Genomic DNA, 19919 nt, shown 5'->3' on the forward strand with positions numbered 1-19919 from the left:
GTAATAATTTCTCAATGAATACACAGGATAAACTAGTAACAATATATAAAAAACAATATATTTCAGATAAGATGATTTATATGCATTTCAACTGTAAAAAGTCAGATCTTTCAGCACGATGCTTTATGATTATGCATTTACAATGAAAGATTTTATTGTTTCACCGGAAGTCACAGACCACTTAAAGGAAACAGAATATGAATATAAATTCTCATTATTACTGCCACAAAAAGGAGCAGACACCATCATCAGCATCGCAGCATGTTGGAGGCACAGCGTCGGGCCTCGTGCAGCTGCAGCATCATTACTTGTCACCTAGCGTGATCAGTAATAAAGATTAAATTTTGTGGTTGTGGTTGTTTCTCATTGATGATGATTCATGTGAGTCTCCAGGGGTGTTGTTCCTGTTTGGCCTTCTCATTGTTGACATTCTTCCTGTTTTACTGTAGCGTTTCTCAAAATAAACCTGTGTTCCAGCACAAGACACAAAAGACGAGTGATACAGGGGCAAAGTCAAATGGCACAATATGTTAGGCCACATCAATATTTTTAGGGGTGTCTGTTGGTTGTTTTTGACACAGTAAATAATAATGTGACTATGATGACCATGCAGGTAGACGCAAACAACAGCAGAGTGTAACCAGATCAGAAAATTGCATGTTTACTGTAATGCAGCCTTTAAAACCAGGAAAAGTCAAATCCATGTCATGATAATCTGATATCCAAAATCCTAGGCGATATCTAGTTCTGCACACACACAAACACACACGCACGCACACACACACGCACACACACCACTTCCCCATAGCCCTCTACTGTTTACAAACAAGTGGTTTGCAGATGGCAGGGTCATTCAGCCTGGTGATATAACCTGCAGTGGACTCACAAACCTGCAGCACCACCAGCTCATTTTTTTTTTTTTTTTTTTTTTTTTTCAAGAAATATCACAAACGCATCTGAGGACGAAACTACACGAGACGCCTTTGCAGTTGTCACATAAAGCGATAGTGATCATTTGATAGATAATCAAACTCTTTGACTGCAAAGTAACAGGATGCTGCAGGAGGGGTGTTCAAAGCCAGGGCTGGATTGTGTAGTGGACGTGACAGACGATTTTCAACTGTGGTTTTTGCTCTGTTGCGATGAAATGACCGGCTTGATTCGTGGATGTGATCGAGCCAACCGGCTAAAACGCAACGACTGATATTTGCGTGTTGTCCGGATAGGCGATCGATCAGTCGTAGGTGTGTTATTGCTGACGCATGAATGTAGATAATCGATGATCCTGTATGATCATTATGGGGGATGGGGGGATCGCACGTGTAAACTGATTTAGTCCTTTCCCTTCCTGTAAAAACACTCCACGTGCCGTTTCTTACACCAAACCAAGCATATGCGCGTATTGCTACCAATCAACCGACCTTGAGTCTGTCCTCAGTTTAATGCCCGGCTGTGATTGGCCGCAGCGGCATCGCTGCATGCACTCCCGCGCGTCTCATTGGCGGAGAGAGCCGTCAAGAAACCAAGTCCCGCCTCTTGCGGCGTTTGGTTGGATCTTTCCGCTACCCTTTCTCTCGGCGGTGGGTCGGAGCCGCTGTCCCTGTCCTCGCATGTTCCCCTCTAAATTCCTGTTTTGAATTTGATGCCCCCCGTTGTAAATTTGCTCCATTCGCGACGCCTTTGAGAGGTCACAGTCGGGCGTCCGTACACCGGTGTTTTGTTTTGTTTCGTCCACGTATTTTTTTGGCGTTTAGAGGCTTTCCCCTGAAGATGGCCGTGGTGAGCGGATCGTCTGGGCCGGTCGCCCGGCTCGAGGGCCGTGAGTTCGAGTACATGATGAAGAAGCGCTCGGTGACCATCGGCAGGAACTCGTCTCAGGGCTCCGTGGACGTCAGCATGGGCCACTCCAGCTTCATCTCCCGACGGCACCTGGAGATATTCACCGCCAGCGACGACGGCACCGGCAGCGGAGACTTCTACCTGAGGTGTCTCGGCAAAAACGGGGTGTTTGTAGACGGTGTGTTCCTCCGACGGGGCGCCCCTCCTCTGCAGCTGCCGCGAATGTGAGTTTCTCCCGGGGAACATGTGGAGGCTAATGCTAAGTCCCCCTCCCCGCTCCGCTAGCCTGCGAGAGCTAAAGTCAGCCCTTCACAACATTGGTTTTGTGTTTGCTAGCTAGGCTGAGGTGGGAACACGTGTTTCGGCGTGTTAGCTAGGACCCAGCATCCTGTCTACAATGCCCTTTTCTTTGTTGTCATTCCCGGGAGCAGCTGTGGTAATTAGCCGTTGCTAGCGATAGCCACATTCCTCAATGTCTGTGTGTGTGTGTGTCTGTGTGTGTATGTGTGTGTCTAGTCAGCCAGCATGGGTGCCTAAAAAAAAAAAAAGCGATGCTAATGGTGATATGGCACAATGGTAGCCGGTGGTTGTTGCATGACCTTTCCCGAGCCAGGTGTAACACAACACTGCGTTGTTTTTAAAGATTAATTAAGCCTCCAGGTAACACGGTGAGCTGGCAGTGAGTTGTTGTTGTGGTTGTGAATGGAGCTCCTATCGACCCTAAACGTAAACAAACCAGCCGTCCCCGCCCTGCCGGCTCCCAGCGGCACCACGGGGCCTGCAGGACCTTTGGCCTTTTATTTAAGAGCGGCTCAAGGAGTGCCTGCTAAATATTACATCTCATTAATCATCTGCAAAGCATTTAACATCACACGAGGTGGTGGTGTACACTGTGAGTTGCCTTTTTTTTTTTTTTTTTTTTTTTTTTTTTTTTTTTAGATGGTAAAAAAGATAATAGATAGATAGATACTTTATTCATCCCGAAGGAAATTCACAGTTTCCAGCAGTATCCACAGAGTACAAGATTAAGTAAATAAAGAATAAGTAAATCAAAAATAAAGAATAAAGATGACCCTCGAGATCTAAAGATCTAAGTACCAATGTGCAAAAAACCAATAAAACCAGTGTGCATCGATGTATACAATGTATTTACAGTATAAACAGATGATAAATAAATAAATAGCGCCCAGATGATAAATAGATGATAAAAAGCCAATAAAACCAGTGTGCATTGATGTGGGTAATGTCCAAATTCACAGTATAAATGAGGTAATGATTGCAGCCTTTTATATTGCAGCATGGCATTGTTTAACTTTGTTCATGTGGAAAGTTTTGCTTTTGAGACAGTTATTTGGTGGAATTTATAGACCCATGTATAGTCTTGCACATGGAGAAAATGAGTTGCCATTCTCGTTTTAAAACAAACAAAAAAAATCTGACCTTTTTTTTTTATGTGGTTTTGGTTTTTGGCAAAGTCTCACTCCTCCTAGAACATGACTGGAGATATTTTGGAAATCCATGACTCACTCTGATATTTGGTTCACACTCAGTATCAAGCAGTTTCAACTAAAATGTAACTTTTGAGGATTGACCCATTTGTTATTCATGCAGTTATCTTTAACCTAAAAGTACACAATGGAGAGCAATAGCAAAAAAATTAGAGTTTAGATTTTCATTAAACCCAAGTGCTGCTGGGTGTATGTCTGATATAAGAGTACCTCTGCAAAATTCAGAATAAGAAATAAGAGATTTTCTACTAGATGTGCACTTTTCAGTCGAAGCAAGGCCATGTTAGGTTGCCAGAACTTGTAATAGAATTTGGTTTGTTTAAATTATACAAACAAGAAGAGCCCAGCAAATAAGGAATAGAGCCCACTTAGCTCTAAACTGTTTTGCAGTTGGCATTTAAAGCTCTTTTTTTTTTTTTTTTTTTTTTTTTTTTTTTGCACCAGGCAAACTTGAACATAAATGTAATCAAGTGATTTGGTTCGATGCAGTTTCCAGCGAGTAAGTCCAAAGCCGAGCTAAAAGTGAATGTTGCATCTCCTCCTCGTTTTCTGGTGTGTTTTCATATGGCTTATTTTGTCATTAACATTAATTCTTACCCAAAGGTCATATTTTTCTCTGTTTGATGGTCTAATTCAATTTCTTCATCGTTGACTGTGCCTGTTTATCGACAGTAGCCGGGTCAGTCATCTCTAGTTGCTGCCTTGATATCATTGTAATATTTATATTAAAAAAATGGTTTATAATCTTTTATCGCCATCATCCATGTCCTTGTTTAGTTGTCGTTTTTGTGCATTAGTTAACTTTAGAGAGAACTTAATGTATAATGATGCTGATGTATTGCGGCACAGTTGTGATCTCAACCCCAGTTTGATCCGCTGTACACGCTCGCTGTTACTGTACTCCAAAGTACACGGATCAATTCCCACTCAAGGAACACCAAGTGGTTTTAGGTTCTCGTATTGATCCGTCTGACTGCTGCTAAAGAGCTTTTAATCAGCAAGCGGCAAGTGATATTATTCACTGTAGTTAGTGAGACCCGGCGTTGCACGGTTGCAACTTTTCCTCAGGTTTTATCGTGATTTATAAGCAACGTAATCGATTGTGAGCGGCCTATCATGAGAGCGATGCCAGTAAGGAAGGAAGCGGACTGACAGCATGAGAGAACTGGCAGAGTCTGGCCCGGGAGACAGGTTGGTTATATTCCAGGGATTCCTCTTTGGTGATGTAAACAGACTGAAGAGAAAGGAACAGCCACCCCCCTCCTCTTCCTCCCTTCCTCCCTCCCTCCCTCCCTCCATGTCTTCTCCACACCCACAGATTTTCTCCCAAGTTGTTACTCTTGCTCTCTTGCTGTCTTCTTTTGTTTACACTCTCCAAAAAAGAAAGGGGGGTTGGGGTGTCCTCTGCAACTGAAAGTGACAGTGTTTGCTGTGAGACGTGGGTACTAAGTTTTCAGCTGAAACCGGTTTGTTTACCGTCCTCGCAGCTTAGCGGCATAGCAACTGTGCATTTGTGTTTTGGAGTTCAGGCCTCATTGTGCATTAGAGGAGAAAATTGGCAGAGAGGTCCCGATGAATGCATGGTAACTCTGGGAGGTGGGGTGTCGCCTAACAAAATGATCAAGGCTCTCTCGCCTGTGAGTTCAGCACAAAACAGAATTCAGATTTCCAGTGTGGACTCAAACCAACAAATAAGCTGACTTTTTTTTGGAAAATGTTTTTTTTTGTTGTTGTTAAAAACCTGGGCTGATCTAGTTCGGACAGCAACATCTCATTAATACTGTCCAGCAGCATGTGTGCCTCCCCACTGGCCGAGTGAATTTCTAGGGTCGTAAAACTCAACACGCACCGGCTTAGTGATTTTACACGGCACGCAACGTGAAATGTGTCAAAGCGGAGTATTTCTGTATCCGAGATATGTCCTGTTGGCTGCCAGGTGAAGTCAGAGTTGCAGGCTTGTTTATAGTGAACTGTCTTACGCCCACCAAGTTATGTCAAGGTGGTGTTGGAGGCAGTGTTAATGTTAATGACCTCAGAGCAACATGAAAGGGCTTATAAACCGGAAAAACCATTTAGTATTATTTAGTATCATTTAGTATTATTCTTGAGCACCATCCACCAAGACTTGAAAGTCCCTAAAAGTCAGTAACCGGAATAAAATGGGAGTTTTAGGGGCTGCAGTTTTTACAGTAATCCATCCCAGGAGGTCCGGTAGGCTTCAGTTCTCCTTGTTAATTTTGTCTGAACCCTGTTAAGACCAACCACCTGTCCAACAAGGTGAAAATATCCTGCTTGTTGGAACTGAAATCTCTACAGCTCCTGCTCGTGCTGCGACGGCATGTTTGATAATGTTGTCCCAGCTAACGTCCACCTCGGACGGATCGTATTCGTGGAGCTGACGGGAGAAAATCCACGACTGACTCCATTTCTCACTGAAGAGACCAGGCTCAAGCGCTTTGCGAGCCCTCGCCTCTTCTGATGTGACAATAGATTGGTAAATCTGCTAATCCTCGGTAAAATGGTGCAAAATCTACGTGCTGTGCTAACAAGCCAACTTTTTACGGTTACTCAGTGCCGTTTGAGGAGCCTGGCGAAGGTGCAGCTTGAAGAGTCAATCAAACGAGGGCGGGAGGAAATAAAAACTGAGGCGGTGATTGCATCGCTTCACTCTTACATGTGATAGAATCTTTTGATCTCCAACAAAACCGATTCAGGAGAAATCAAGTTGTAGGACTCTCTCTGCGTAGAAGAGAGGATGTTTTCTATCCTCAACAATGACAATAGAAAAACATTTTAATGAAAAATGGCATTTCAGATGATCACGCCTTGAATCAACAGCAGGGTGATGATAAACAGGAAGGAGCAAACTGAAACATGCTCGTTTGGGATGTCTCTCTAATTAGACTGCGTATTCCTGTTTTCAGAGGTGTGTTGGCATTTCCCTGCTGGTTATATGTAGTTGCTTAGAGATAATCAGGATCCTCCATAACTTAGTCAGATCTGCACAGAGACAGAGGACTCTACCCTTCCTGACAGGGTGTTTGGAGGGCACATGCATAATGAAAGTGTCTCCCCTCACCAGTCTGGCTCCAGGAAGTGTTTCAGTCTCCTTCTGTGAGTGGCAAAGCTAATTTGAGACGAAGGTGTCGGGGACATAGCTCTCTAGGTAGATGCCAGCTCTGTTAGGCCTTGGCAAAGAAACGCTGCGCCTGACATCCTTAACCAAATGGAAAACGGGGCCTTAGCAAAACAATCTGGGCCCGCTCTGTCTCCGGGGTGTCGGGGAGCCTGATCTTAACTGTGATTTAAATTTGTTCCTTCTATTCAGTGCTGTCTGTGAATGCTGCAATCATGCAGATTTCCCTCAGCTGCCCTCCCTCCTCCCTTTTCTTTCTGATACAGACATCCATCAGGAAGAAAATCATAAACTCTGAAGTGCATTTTTGTCTTTCATCTTGTAAAGCAAAACAAGCATATTGCTGAATATCATCATGATAAACTGTAGAGGAAGAACAATTTACAACCAGTGGATTCGCAAAATGTAGACAACACGGGTGTGAATCTTTGACTTGACACACAATTCGATTTAAGAAACATTTTTATTTCTGGAAAGATTCAGTTGCATTTGATTTGAGTCAAAGATTTGTTTCTGTACACCTGTTAAATAAACACATAGTAATGTAACACTTACTTTATAAAATGTGAAAAAAATCAGACATCATTACTTAAACCATTATTCATTGTGTGGGGGAAAATCTACCAAAAAGTTGTGATTCAAAGTAGTTAAATCACCACAGCATCTTTTTTTTTTTTTAATTTAAAAGAATGATAAATGATTAGATTATAAATGTATTTCATATTCAGGAGGAAGTCAGAGTGATTCATCCCATTTATTTCTTTTAGCAGATGTGTAGTTGAATCAGCAGTAGTTATTATTGATGTAATGACTTGTCAGATCCCTAATATGTAGGATATCCAATTTTACACAGACCACAATGAAACATTAAATGAATGGTGAAATTTCATAACAATTTCTGGGAAATGCAGGAAAAAATAACCCGCTGAAGTAGATGAGGCAGGGTTGAAGGAAGGAACTTAAAACAATAAAGAAAATTCCTGCAATCACAAAAAAAGTCCCAGAATGCAAAATGACATTGATGATATATGAGAGAATAAGTGTGTCAAGACGGAGTGGGTGGCAGCTCCTTTTAATAACTGCAGGAAGAAGCGCACGCTGACATGCGAGGCATATGCATGTTTACTTGGCACCGAGGGGAGCGTGCTTCAAGCATGTGTTTGTGTTTACCACAGCGCCTAAATTTAGCCAGATCCACCACTGAGGCTCTTTGTCCCTCCAGAGGAAGCCTGGCTCTGCGCTAACACGTCTCTGCAGTGAAATAAAGACAAGGTTTGTGTGGTGATTGTTACGGTTTTCGCTGCTTGCTTTACCGATTCCCAGCTGGCGCGGGGAGGATGGAGCCGAGCACGTGCGGTTTTTGCGATCAACGTCAAACATAATTAGTGCATCGGCATTGAGATTTAATTAACTCACATGCACATTGGCTCTCGTAGTTAAAGTCTGACAGACCCTTGTCTTAGTACATCTGGGGATTTGAACGGTATTTTCAAGTTGACAGTGGTTTGATGGAGCTTGACATGCCTTTTTTGTTTTTTTTTTTTGTTTTTTTTCCACCAGCACTTGGGGAGCGTGAGAGCTACCGGTCGAGGTTTTTGATGCAGTGTCTCTGTTTTTCTTCGCAGGTGCACTTTCAGGTTCCCCAGCACAAACATCAAGATCACGTTCACAGCCTTGTCCAGTGGGAAGAAGGTGAAGCGTGAAGCACCAGAGTCCCCAGTGAAACCAGTACAGCCCCAGATCTCCCCGCTGACCATCAACATTCCAGACAACATCGCTCACCTAATGAGCCCCCTGCCATCGCCCACTGGCACCATTAGGTAATCACTGATAAAACAGGGGACACACTGATAAAATAGGGGATTCACAAGCCTTGGGCAGGGCAAAAAAAAAAAAAAAAGACTTTTTTTTTTTTTTTTTTTTTTTTTGCATAGCAGAAATAGCAGCTGATAGAAACCAAAAATCACATGTTGTGCTGAAATAATGAGTCAGTCGTTTGATTAGTTGATCCACAGAAGAGTATTTCAGAATTCTGGTAATCCATTAATCATTTTAAGTAAATATACCAAACATTTGCTCGTTTAATCTGTACAAATGCCGAAGTTGGCTTGCTTTTCTCCATTTCATATTGTTAGAAAAAGAATATTTGGGGTTTCTGGTTTGCTTGTCACACTTAGGAAGCAATTTTAAAAAGTGCTTTTGGCTCTGGTAACTTGTACTGGGGATTTGTCGTTATTATTAACATTTTATAGACAAAATGATTAGTCTATTTTGGAAAAGAAGCTATAGGTCAGTTGCTAGAGGAAATAATTGAGAGTTGGAGGCGTAACTACCCGCCGCTTTCATTATTTGACCCATTGAATGGAGTCATTCTTTTTATTTTACTGTTTTTGGTTGGTCGTTTGGCAAAGTTGCAGGTGGAGAGGTAGACATTTTACCAGCCACAGCTAAATTGTACAGTGGTTTGGTATTAATTTCCCTCCCTGTTCTTGGGTCAGCATTAGTGGAGAGGGTGGCATATAATTGTTGAATGATTAAATGTAATCCTGATAACATGGAGCAATAATGAAAGTGAGAGGATCATACCAGTGATCTGTTTGACATGTTTGGCCCAATATCGAAAATGTATCAGCTTCATGTTTCCGCTGGTCTTTTCCCAAACCAAGCAGTCATATTTTAGAGCTGCAATATCATTTTTTTCTTCCCTTTTACCCAGCCGTTGGTTAGCATTCGTTCCACTACAATATGAAAATTAACTTTTCAAGACTTCAAACTTTCTTCACACCAGTATTACATCACCGAAATAAAGTCCTCCACATTCGTTTTCCTCACAGCATCGGCACTGTCGTGTTGAAATTGGGTAAAACTGTCTCTCCACCGGGAAATAGTACCCAGAGAAGAAGTTCTGTGGTTTATGACTGGTGATGACTTTGTTAGAATCAGAAGCAGAACATTATACGGTGTGTTTCATACAAAAATTCAAATTTGACCCCTGAGGAATTTTAATTATGTGTTGCAAAATCTTAAGAAGCCGTGCATAATATGCAAAAGGTGGGTACATTTTAATAAATGGGTCAGACATTCAAAATCAGTGGTATGGTCCTTAACGTATTGTGTTTTTATGTACTTAATCTTTATCAGTGACAATAATTACTGAAATTGAAGTAGTGATTGTTACACTGATTGTTTAACTGGAAAAAGTGAAATCAACGTAAACCTTCACTGAGTGAAGTACGACCGCTCGGCACATCTCTTGAGGCTTACAGGTTTGGCTGGCCACCATCCCAGATCAGCGCACAGTGGGGCGCAGTGGTTGCTGTGGTAACCCACACAGCCCATGGTTGACCTTCAGGTGTTAGCTGACCTTGACACAGCCTATATATGGGATCAGCTTAGGCTTAGTTCTCTGAATACGGAGTAAAGGTGGGAGGTGACTGCATCAGGGCCACAGATCCTCTCAGCTCTCCATCCTGGACAGATGGCTAAGAGAAAACCCAGAATAGTCAGATCTATTACAGGTCTCTGTCATTTGCAACTCCTGACACAAGTGTCACTTGAAAAATAATGTGTGCATGCTGTACACAAATATAAATAGTCTCAGTGTGAGCACAGATCCTAACTGAAAAATGTAGCCGGTGTTTTGTGTGTGGGCACCCCAAGCTCCTGCCACTCAGTGTTTGTTTGGTTTGCAAACACCTCTCGAGTCCCTGACAATGGGCATTTGATATGGAAATCCTCCTTTACATTATCGTATTTATCCTGTAGTCATGCATCCATTCACAGGACATTTACAAGTCATGAATATCTTTTATCATTTTAGGTCAAACTGTGGGTCATAAAATGACTGCAGCACTTTCTAGACCCTCTGAGAGGGGAAGCTGTTTGCTTAGGTGTTGGCCGACTGCAGGTCTCTGCAGCAGAGACTGGAGATGAGCTGAGCAGGATGTTTAATCGTCTCCCTTCTCTGAGACGCTGAGATAGTTATCGCTGAGGTTGAGGCTCCTACTACAAACCTAATGTGTAGCTAATAGTCTCTGCTTTTAGTTTAAGTTCTCCATGGATGCCTTTGTTTTGTTTGTATGTCAGGCATATGCTAGTGATTTCTGCAGAACTGGCGCAGCTGACTGCCTTGTCTCTTCTCCCCTCAGTGCTGCTAACTCGTGCCCCTCCAGTCCGCGGGGTGCCGGCTCTTCAGGCTACAGGATGGGGGGTCGTATGGTCAGCTCTGCAGAGCTGCAGCTCATAAACGACAACTCCCAGCCTGAGAATGACAAAGAGGCCTCAGGGGGGGACAGTCCCAAGGTGAGAGCAAGAGCTGAGTGCAGCCCCTGTGTGTTAATGTGCACGTGTTGGGCAGGGGTGGGAGAGACATTATTACTGTACATTTTTAGTTTGAAGAGTTCAGCGTGGACTCTGAGGACTGTAATTTCCTCACTGACAAAAATATCTAGAGGACCTATTTCCTCACGTAGTGGAATACATACATGCACTGAAGTTGTTGTATTGAGATATTGTATTGTTATTGTTATTTTATTTTTTCTCAGAATTACAAAGTCATAAGTCAGACAGTCTTAAAGCTGCATTAGGTAACTCCAGACACAGTTGTCTCCGAACAGCAGTGATAAATAACTGCTGAACTTTTACCCAGAAATCCTGTATGTGCACAGTCTGATAAGTTCATTACTTTATGTAGCTTTTAAAACCATATCACAATATGATATCCAAAATCACAAATGATATAATCACATCATGTTATTAATATAATATTGATATTGTGCTCAGTGCTAACATGCACAGCCTGTCAGTGTTTGGACTTTGATAGCAAGGAGACCAAAAGGACAAATGAAGCAAAAAAAATCTAATATTTACCATCTCAGTGTAATATTCATTTATATTTATGGTTTAGTTTGAACAGATGGCTCTAGTTTTACATTATTACCTCACCTGGTGCAGCTTTAAGAGTTAAATGATGTAATTTATTGTTAAATGATTGCATGACGGCACATTTTGCATGGGTGTGATGAAAGAGTCTTTCCATGTGGTTTTAAAAGCCTGACTGTTCCTTCTCTGTGCCACAGGATGACTCTAAACCTCCATACTCCTATGCACAGTTGATCGTCCAAGCCATAACGCTGGCTCAGGACAAGCAGCTCACACTAAACGGAATATACACCCACATCACAAAGAACTACCCCTACTACAGGACTGCAGACAAGGGCTGGCAGGTGAGTTTTTGGCCCAGGTCCCACTGTCAGCGCATCAGCTCCTCTGACACCGAGTCAGCATGATGGCACAACAGATGACAAGTGTTGCTGAGGAGTTTTGGCGCATAGCTGTTCAAGAAAGCTGTCGTTGTTGGGAGTGAATTTTCCTAGAAACGTTCACAAGACCTGCTCTTTAGCATGGAGTAAGTTTTAAAATGCTTTTAAATATGACCCACAATATTGTAATAATGCATCATATTCTCTAGAGGTGCACAAAAACATCAGCACGTCATCAGTGTCGGCCAACATCAGCTGTCTAATGAAATATCAGCATCAGCTTAAGATGAGAGTTTCTGCCAAAATGACAAGCCGATACGTGAAATGGGTCAGATTTGCCTCGGCTGTGGCTGTTGTCAGGGCTGACTCAGGGAGAGCATCATCAAAGCCTGTTCAAGAAGGAGGAATCTTAAACTTTTGCTTGAAAGTAAATATGTCATGTTACATGGCATGTCTTTCCATAACCTAAGTTGAAATAGTTTGCTCATTTTGCCAGGTGAATGTACATTTTGAAAAGCATTATACTTTATGTCTGCGTCTGCTAGTGGGTCATCACAAAAAGTCATAATAATATGTTAATTCTACTACGGTAGAGGCTTGATGTTCTCTGCACTTAGGTGGAAAAAAAATATGTGCATATATCTGTTTGGGCATCGGCTATCGGCCAAATAAGTTGGATAATATCGGCATATCTGATATCAGCAAAAAATCCTTTACACATTACATAATACATCAGCGATTTTCACAAAAGTGTCACGTCGATCATCCTTTATGATCAGATGATTTGATGTTATGTTTACATTGCAGTATTCAGCAGGTCGTTTGTGTAGACACTATCGTGGACGGGAAGTGTCACGCTGAAATCGAGAGGCCTTACATCAGCTTTATTTAATTTGATTTAATTTTAATCTGAGCAGAGGACGCACCGGCAGCACGTCCATGTAGCCGCCTTAATGTGGGGTGAAAGCTGATACTGTAATGTCACCTCGCTCAGCCATAAATGACTATCAGCCAATCAGCTGACCACAGCACTGCAGCCCAAACAATACAACACATGCCAGAATGTTACACACACACACACACACACACACACACACACACACACACACACACAGGCAGCTCTCCATTCAAACAGGCAGGGCTCTGGTCTTACTGGTTGTGATTCTCCTGCCCGGGAGTGTATCAGCAATAGCGCCAAGTGTGCCATCTCCATCGCTGCCCGTAGGCTCGTTTCTGTTCACGTTTATCAGAGGCAAAAAAATGTCCAAAATGTGCCTCCTTGCTGTAGATGCATAATAATAATAATAATAATAATACTAATAATAATAATGTTTAATGTCTTTGCTCTGTTGCAGAACTCAATCCGTCACAATCTGTCCTTGAACCGCTATTTCATCAAAGTGGCCCGGTCGCAGGAAGAACCGGGCAAAGGTTCCTTCTGGAGGATAGACCCGTCCTCAGAGAGCAAGCTCATCGAACAGGCCTTCAGGAAACGAAGGCCCCGGGGTGTTTTTAGGACCCCCCACGGACCCCTCTCCTCCAGGTTATCTTTTTATCTAATAATCTTTCTTACTCGCCCCTGTCACACTTTCTGATTTCCGTGACGGTCTTAGAGCCGTTTCATGCATCTTGCGTTGTGCACGGTGCATGGGGCATCAACGTCGATCCTACCACTGATGGTGTTGCAGAGACTATTGCGATGATTGGCCGGATCGCTGCTCTGAAAGAAATGCTGGGAGCGAAGGGTGCTGCGTCACTATGACAACAGCTCATACTCTGTTCGCTCAAGTTGCTTTGACTGCAGGAAACATGAAGTTGACTGACATCTGCAGAGAATGAGCTCGCTGTCTGTGCACTGGAGAGAAGCATGACTTGGCTTTCAGTGATCTGAAATCAATATCTTATCAATATCATAACATAAGGCTGCGTTACAGTAAAGAAATGTAGCTTTCTGAACTTATTAGACTGTTGTAATGTTTTTATGTTTTGATTATTTGTCTCTACCTGCCTGGTCTTCATGTCCACATTCCTGATGATTGTTTAGCAAAAATCTCTTGTTTAAATATCATGAAAGCACCCCAGCAGTCAGCCCCACAATATTGATATCGAGGTGTTTGGTCAAAGATGTCATGATATTCGATTTTGTCCATATGTAGTACTTATCTTTATACTTAACTGCAATTTTTATTTAAATAAGAAAAAGGTTATTTGTCCAAAAACAGTCTTAAATGTAATTAGGATTTGTCTTAAAGGTCACAGCACATTTACATTTAATTAGTTCTGCCAGCACCAGTAGTACCAGTAGTCACCTTTCCTTAAGGCAAAATAATTGTGTTATGAACATTATGTGACTCCACTTGTTTGTCCCCGTTCAGGAGCGCCCCGGCCTCTCCCAATCACTCGGGGGTGCTCTCTGCCCACTCCAGTGGTGTGCAGACCCCTGACAGCCTATCACGGGAGGGCTCCCCTGTTCCCATGGAGCTGGAGGCTGCCCCCGCTCCCGCCCCCGCCCCTCCCTCCGCCACGGCGGTCCAGCCCAAACTGGCCGTCATCCAGGAAGCACGCTTTGCACAAAACACACCAGGTACAGCTACATCTGAACGCTCTGAGTTGTGAAAATGATGCACATTTAATGCTGTAAATAAACTTTTCTCTTCATGCTGCCATATTATCTATTTGATTATGTGATTTGTAATGCATCTTAATCTAATGTCATGCTGCATTTTTTCTTTGCTTCACAAACTGCATATTTAAGTCATTTTTCTGCCTCTCAGTGAACTTTTTTTTGTAGTACTTATTGGACATGTAATTTTCCTGATAATAACTAATATGTCAACAAATTTTAAATGAAAATACTTTTCACTTTAGGCTAAAAAACTTTAGAATGGCAACAAAAAGTTTTTGTTTTTGTTTACATATTAACCACTTGGCGTTTGATAAATGCCATTAATAAATGATAATTGGCAATTAATAGGTTTTCTTGACACAGTGAAGTGCCGATCAATATCCAATACATCTATTTGATTACATACCTAATACTTCTAATACTACTAAATACATTTTGGTGTCAGTTGTGTGATGTTTACTGTTCTGTATTTGCTTCATTATTTATACACATTATTTTTCTCTGCTGTATCCTGATGTGTGCTGCCGCCTTAATTCAGTCTCTCGTTAATCGCGGGAGTTACGTTCTAAAAATAACCCGCAATAGGCGAAATCCGTGAAGTAGTCAGCTTTATTTTTTACAATTATTCTAGATGTTTTAAGGCTGTAAAACCCCTCACTACACACTTTATACACTTTTCTCAGACAGGCATTAACATTTTCTCACTTTTTTCTCTTGTTTAAACACTCTCAAAGTTCAAACCTTCGTAGAAAAAGAAGTCCAGTAAAAAAAAAAAGCATGCAAAATTGCACTAAAAAAAAATCTGTGAAACTGCGAGGCCGCGAAAGGTGAACCGCGTTATAGCAAGGGACAACTGTATAAACTGTGTTGCCAGCTATACTCCCAAGTCTCACATAGTAACAGCGATGGGGTCCCGTTCAATCCGTTCCAGGCTCGCCTGTCAGCAACCAGCCGGTACTCATAGCAGTCCAGCGCCAGTTACCTCAAACCATCAAGCCAGTGACCTACACCATGGCCTCGCCAGTGACCACCAGCACCTCCCAGCCGGCCGTCCAGGCTGTCCACGTCCTGCAGCAGATCCCGGCAGGGTCCCTCAGCCCCGCGGTGATCACCCAGCCAGCCACCATCATCCCCAAGAGCGAGCCACTGGAGAACGGAGAGCACACAGAGGCCAAAGGTGGGTCAGGAGCATACAGGGAAATATTTTTCACCCGCCGGCCACAGTAGCTGGTATATTCCAGTCATAAATTAAAAAATCACTCAAGAATTCCTTAGAAAAAATATAATATATCCACCTCAAGTCCTGTGCTCCGGTATCCTTACATGCTTAAGTTTTCATCATTGGTTTTTAATTGCAAATACTGCTTTAAAAATCTTCCTTGTCATAAATAAAAAATCCTGACCACGCCATGTTGCATTCTTGTCGGGATCTCAGTGGGACTGTATATCCCGCTGATGCTTCGCTCACGCCAGATCAAATTCCTTTATGAAAGACCAGGAATGTCTGTTTCTGGTTGCTGGTTGCAAATCACATCTGGCCTGGGGACGTCTTGACGGCTACAGTCTGATTCCAGAAGTCACATGATGAGACTGGTGTAACCGTCATAGAAACTGAATGACAGTAAAAGAGACATTCCCATTCAAATCAACACAGCAGGATGGTCAGAGCGCGGTGGACTTATTTGTTATTTGAATCAAATTTACCATTGCAGAGAGCTGTGACCGGTGTGGTGTGCTAAGCTTTTGTATAAACAGTCTTGCGGCAAGTCAGGGACTCACTGTACTGACGTTTTACAGTAACGACCCAACGAGCAGGGGAGTCGTATGAAGCATGGAGAGGCGTCTTCGTATGCTAGAGGGGAATTGAGGATTTTACGGATTTTGCAGAGGATGAACTTTACCAGCAGATTTTACGTAGGACTTAAAGTCGCCACTGATGTGCTTTGTCACGATAACAGTTGCCAAGAATCGCCGTGTTTGTTTCGGCTCGTCAAATGGCCACTGTGGAAACTATAGCCCAAGTCATCGCCAAGCAGACACCCTGAAGTTGTTTTTTGTGGCGAATGGCAGTTGCATTAAATGGTCACACACACACACACACACACACACACACACATACAGCTGTTCTCTATTTGGCAGTTTAACCAGTATGGTAAACGATAGCTCGCTTCCCGAAAGTGGTTTATCGGGGCGCCACGGCGACTCACCAGGTACAGTGTGTGTCACATACCATTGAGGATCTTAACTGCAGGGGCCCGGGTCTCTGTCCCTTCGCTGCACGCCTCTGTCCATTGTACCTCCACTGTCAAAAAAATGGTCTTAAAAAAAAAAAGAGTGGTTTATTCATCAGCCTGTAGATTTCCACTGTATGATATTCATATCACACAACTGTAATATTTTGTATTATGAGCCATTTCTGAGCACTGATGTTGTTGTTGCTCTCTCGCTGTCCATCTCTCTCTCGTCTCAGTGAAAGTAGAGCCCGTTCCGACCATCACCCATGCCTCTATATGCGGCTCCAGTCGCATCATCCAGAGCTCCCAGTCAGCCACGCCCCTGCAGACTGTTACCATAGTGCAGCAGGCCCCTGTGGGCCAGCACCAGCTGCCTGTGAAGACCATCACACAGAATGGCACCCACAGCATCACCACTGCCATCCAGGGACAGGCCAACTCAGGTGAGGCTTCACACTGAACTGTGTGTGGTTATCAGTATGCAGAGGAAAGCACCGGGTTGAGTTTACCCGTTTAGTTTCCAGGGATTTCATTTGAAGAGTTATTCTTGTGTCAGCATTCCCATCATTTTTGAAAATGCAAGAACTTTTAATTTAACCACTCAGCGAAAAACAAATTGTAATAATATCTTCATTAAACATCTGAGAGAATACATATATATATGCAGGAAGATTAGAATTCATTAAACAAGGCTCCTTTGAGATATAATATTCCATCCTGTATTTTTCTGAGTTATTAATCAGTGTGTTCAAAATGCAGCAAGACACAAGCTGGACCAAGTAAATTATTACAAGTATTGATTGGTTTGTATTCAAACACAAAAAACTGCACAGTTGAGGTTAAAACAGTTCAGGGTTTTAATCCTGTCGATGCAGATTGTTTTTAACAGATCGGTGCACTTGAGACGCTTAAAGCTGAACTTCTCGTCTCTTAAAGCACTTTAAACGAAGCTGTCCAGAGCTGCTCCCTGTTACCATCGATAACCGTTAGCATGACAGCTACTACACTCCGTCTAACTGCATCCCAGGAGAGCTCCGTCTGCAGCCGTAATTCATCCCGCCGTACTCGAGTTAACCACCGGATCCCTGACAATTATTTGTGCGCTCGGCTACTACAGCGCACGCTCTGCTTCCATTGAAAAGCACAACATGTTACCCTCGTCCTCCTTCTCGTGTTGAAAAATGTGTTCTCTATTATTGCGCACGAGCAGCGGCCGTGCCAAACCGCCGTCCACCCAGGCCTCCTGCTCTTACAGATGTTGGTTAACCACCGTTTGAACATTTCTGACAGCGGAGTGTTTCCTCTTACTTAGCCACCCTTTCTCTTCCGTTTCCTCCCGCTCAGCCCCGGCTGTTGCCAGTCCCCTCCACCTGCTGGCGACCCACGCCTCGGCCTCGGCCTCCCTCCCCACCAAGCGGCAGAACGGGGACCAGACAGCCAGCGAACAGCCAGACGCCAAGCGCATCAAGTCAGACGACGAAGAGGTTCCCAACCAGACCCCAGCCACTGCAGCAGACTCGGACTCGTCGGCAGCTAACGACCAGGGCGGCCACCTCAACTAAGTCTTACTTACCCAACCACACGCCACGCAACCCCGCACCCTTCTCTAGGTTTTTCTCTGGTTTCCTCCTTCCATGGTTTTTCTCTCGTTTGCCATTGTTTCGTTTCCTTTGTCCTCCTACCATCGACTCCCAAGGTGCCAAACGGAGAGGATTTCTTTCTTTTTCTTTTTCTTTTTCTTTTTTTTTTTTTTTTTCTTTTCAGTTTGGGTTATCTATTCTAGAGCATCAGGGGGTAAAAAAAAATGTCCACCCCTTTAAAGACTGGAAATAGAAAGTGGTTTAAGAATGAAATGGGGGGGAAAAAAAGTTGAAATGGGACAACGAAACTCAACTGAAAGGTGTCCCCTGTGAGACAGTGCCGCTGAAATAGGAGGGTGACTAAACTAAGACCACAGGAAGCCTTAACAACAATTAACCCTTAAGAGCTGACCTTTGACCTCAAGCGGCCCGACGGGGAAGGGCCTTCTTCATCCCGGGCTGGACGCCATGTTTCTGTCTTATCTACCTCAGTGCAGACTGGGGGCTGTGGCAGCCAGCGGACCCATCCTCCCTGGACCCCTAAGGGTCGGCTCTGGATAAAATGACCAACCGAGCAGCATGACGAGCATTTTTCTTTTTGTTTTTTTCTTTTCTTTTAAACATGACACGGTCAACAATGAGCGCATTAAGAAAGGGATCAAAACAACTCGGAGCCAATATTCCTGAACCTTTGGCAGCTAGCCTTTCATAATACTGACCTTCCTTTATCGCAGCTGTACGTAGATATGCAGTATTTTGTTGTTCATATGTGGAGCATAGGATTTTTTTTTCTTATTTTCACTTATATAGATAAGTAATAATTTAATTAAAGGAGACATACAAACGGTGAGGTCAGTGACATTTCCGTGACTTGAGCTAAGTTTAGAAATCTTAACTTTTTTTTGTTTTGTTTATTTTATTTTATTTTATTTTTCATGTGGTCTTCCTTTCTGTTCGGTGCAACAGTGTAGTTTCTTAATGATACTCAGTAACTTGAGTATTTGTTTCCTTCTCCCCCTTTCAGATCCTTGTTCTGTCATATCCATATGAAATTGCTTCATTATACCTACATATTTTAATACTTGCACAGATAACCAATATGATATAAGCATATGAACTCTCCATGTGTAGTTTCAGATGTCTCCTTGACCTTGCATGTATCGGACATGAGAAAAGTACCTGAGTTGTTAACTGTAAATTGAACAGAGGAAAAGACCTGCTTTATCCAAACCAGACCTGCACTTGATTAAATGTTTGTGTTTTTTTTTTATTTTTTATTTTATTTTCTTGCCCTTTTTTCGTTCCCCCCCCCCACCCCACCCTTCTTTTCCTTGTTACCCCTGGCTGTGTTGACTTTGTGGTGTTGGCAGACCCTTTGCTTGATTATTTTACTCTGTTCTGGCGACCTGGCGAGTCTGTTCAGATTGTACACGTTCCAAACAATAGTAAAGAAAAATCGATTGATGTTTGTTCTGCTTCAGTGGAGAAATGCTTTTTTAATAAATTAATTTAAAACCTTTCCCCCTTGTATCTGTTTGCTTTGATGTCAGACGTGTGACCCAGCAGTTCAGAGCCCTCGGAGGATTTAATTTAAAATCACACCTTTTGGTTAATTCCATTCATGACCACAGTGGGGCAGTATAGGAGCGTGTTTGATGCTGGATGGTTTAGGAGAGTAGCCGCTTAACTTCACCTCGTTGAACACGACATGGTTGCATACCAATGGTCCTAAGTG

General features: G+C 43.0%; 1 protein-coding gene across 1 annotated transcript; it reads left to right on the forward strand.

Annotated features, from left to right (window-relative positions):
* The first annotated feature begins 1546 nt into the window (after nt 1-1546).
* On the forward strand, nt 1547-19704 carry foxk2b (forkhead box K2b). Its single transcript, XM_030058195.1, has 9 exons — nt 1547-2063; nt 8109-8303; nt 10632-10785; nt 11562-11708; nt 13100-13287; nt 14120-14328; nt 15302-15547; nt 16841-17047; nt 17949-19704. The coding sequence occupies exons 1-9, from the start codon at nt 1771-1773 to the stop codon at nt 18164-18166; spliced, it is 1857 nt and encodes a 618-aa protein (XP_029914055.1). The 5' UTR covers nt 1547-1770; the 3' UTR covers nt 18167-19704.
* The last annotated feature ends 215 nt before the right edge of the window (nt 19705-19919 follow it).

This window comes from Myripristis murdjan, chromosome 8 (assembly GCF_902150065.1).
Source record: "Myripristis murdjan chromosome 8, fMyrMur1.1, whole genome shotgun sequence".
NCBI classification, from domain to species: Eukaryota; Metazoa; Chordata; class Actinopteri; order Holocentriformes; family Holocentridae; genus Myripristis; species Myripristis murdjan.

Bases quoted from the DNA above. Each gene is read 5' to 3' on its own strand.
- foxk2b (XM_030058195.1), top strand. From the start codon at position 1,771: ATGGCCGTGGTGAGCGGATCGTCTGGGCCGGTCGCCCGGCTCGAGGGC. The intron at 10,786-11,561 runs GTGAGAGCAAGA...TCTGTGCCACAG, and splicing joins CAGGGGGGGACAGTCCCAAG to GATGACTCTAAACCTCCATA. The intron at 11,709-13,099 runs GTGAGTTTTTGG...GCTCTGTTGCAG, and splicing joins CTGCAGACAAGGGCTGGCAG to AACTCAATCCGTCACAATCT.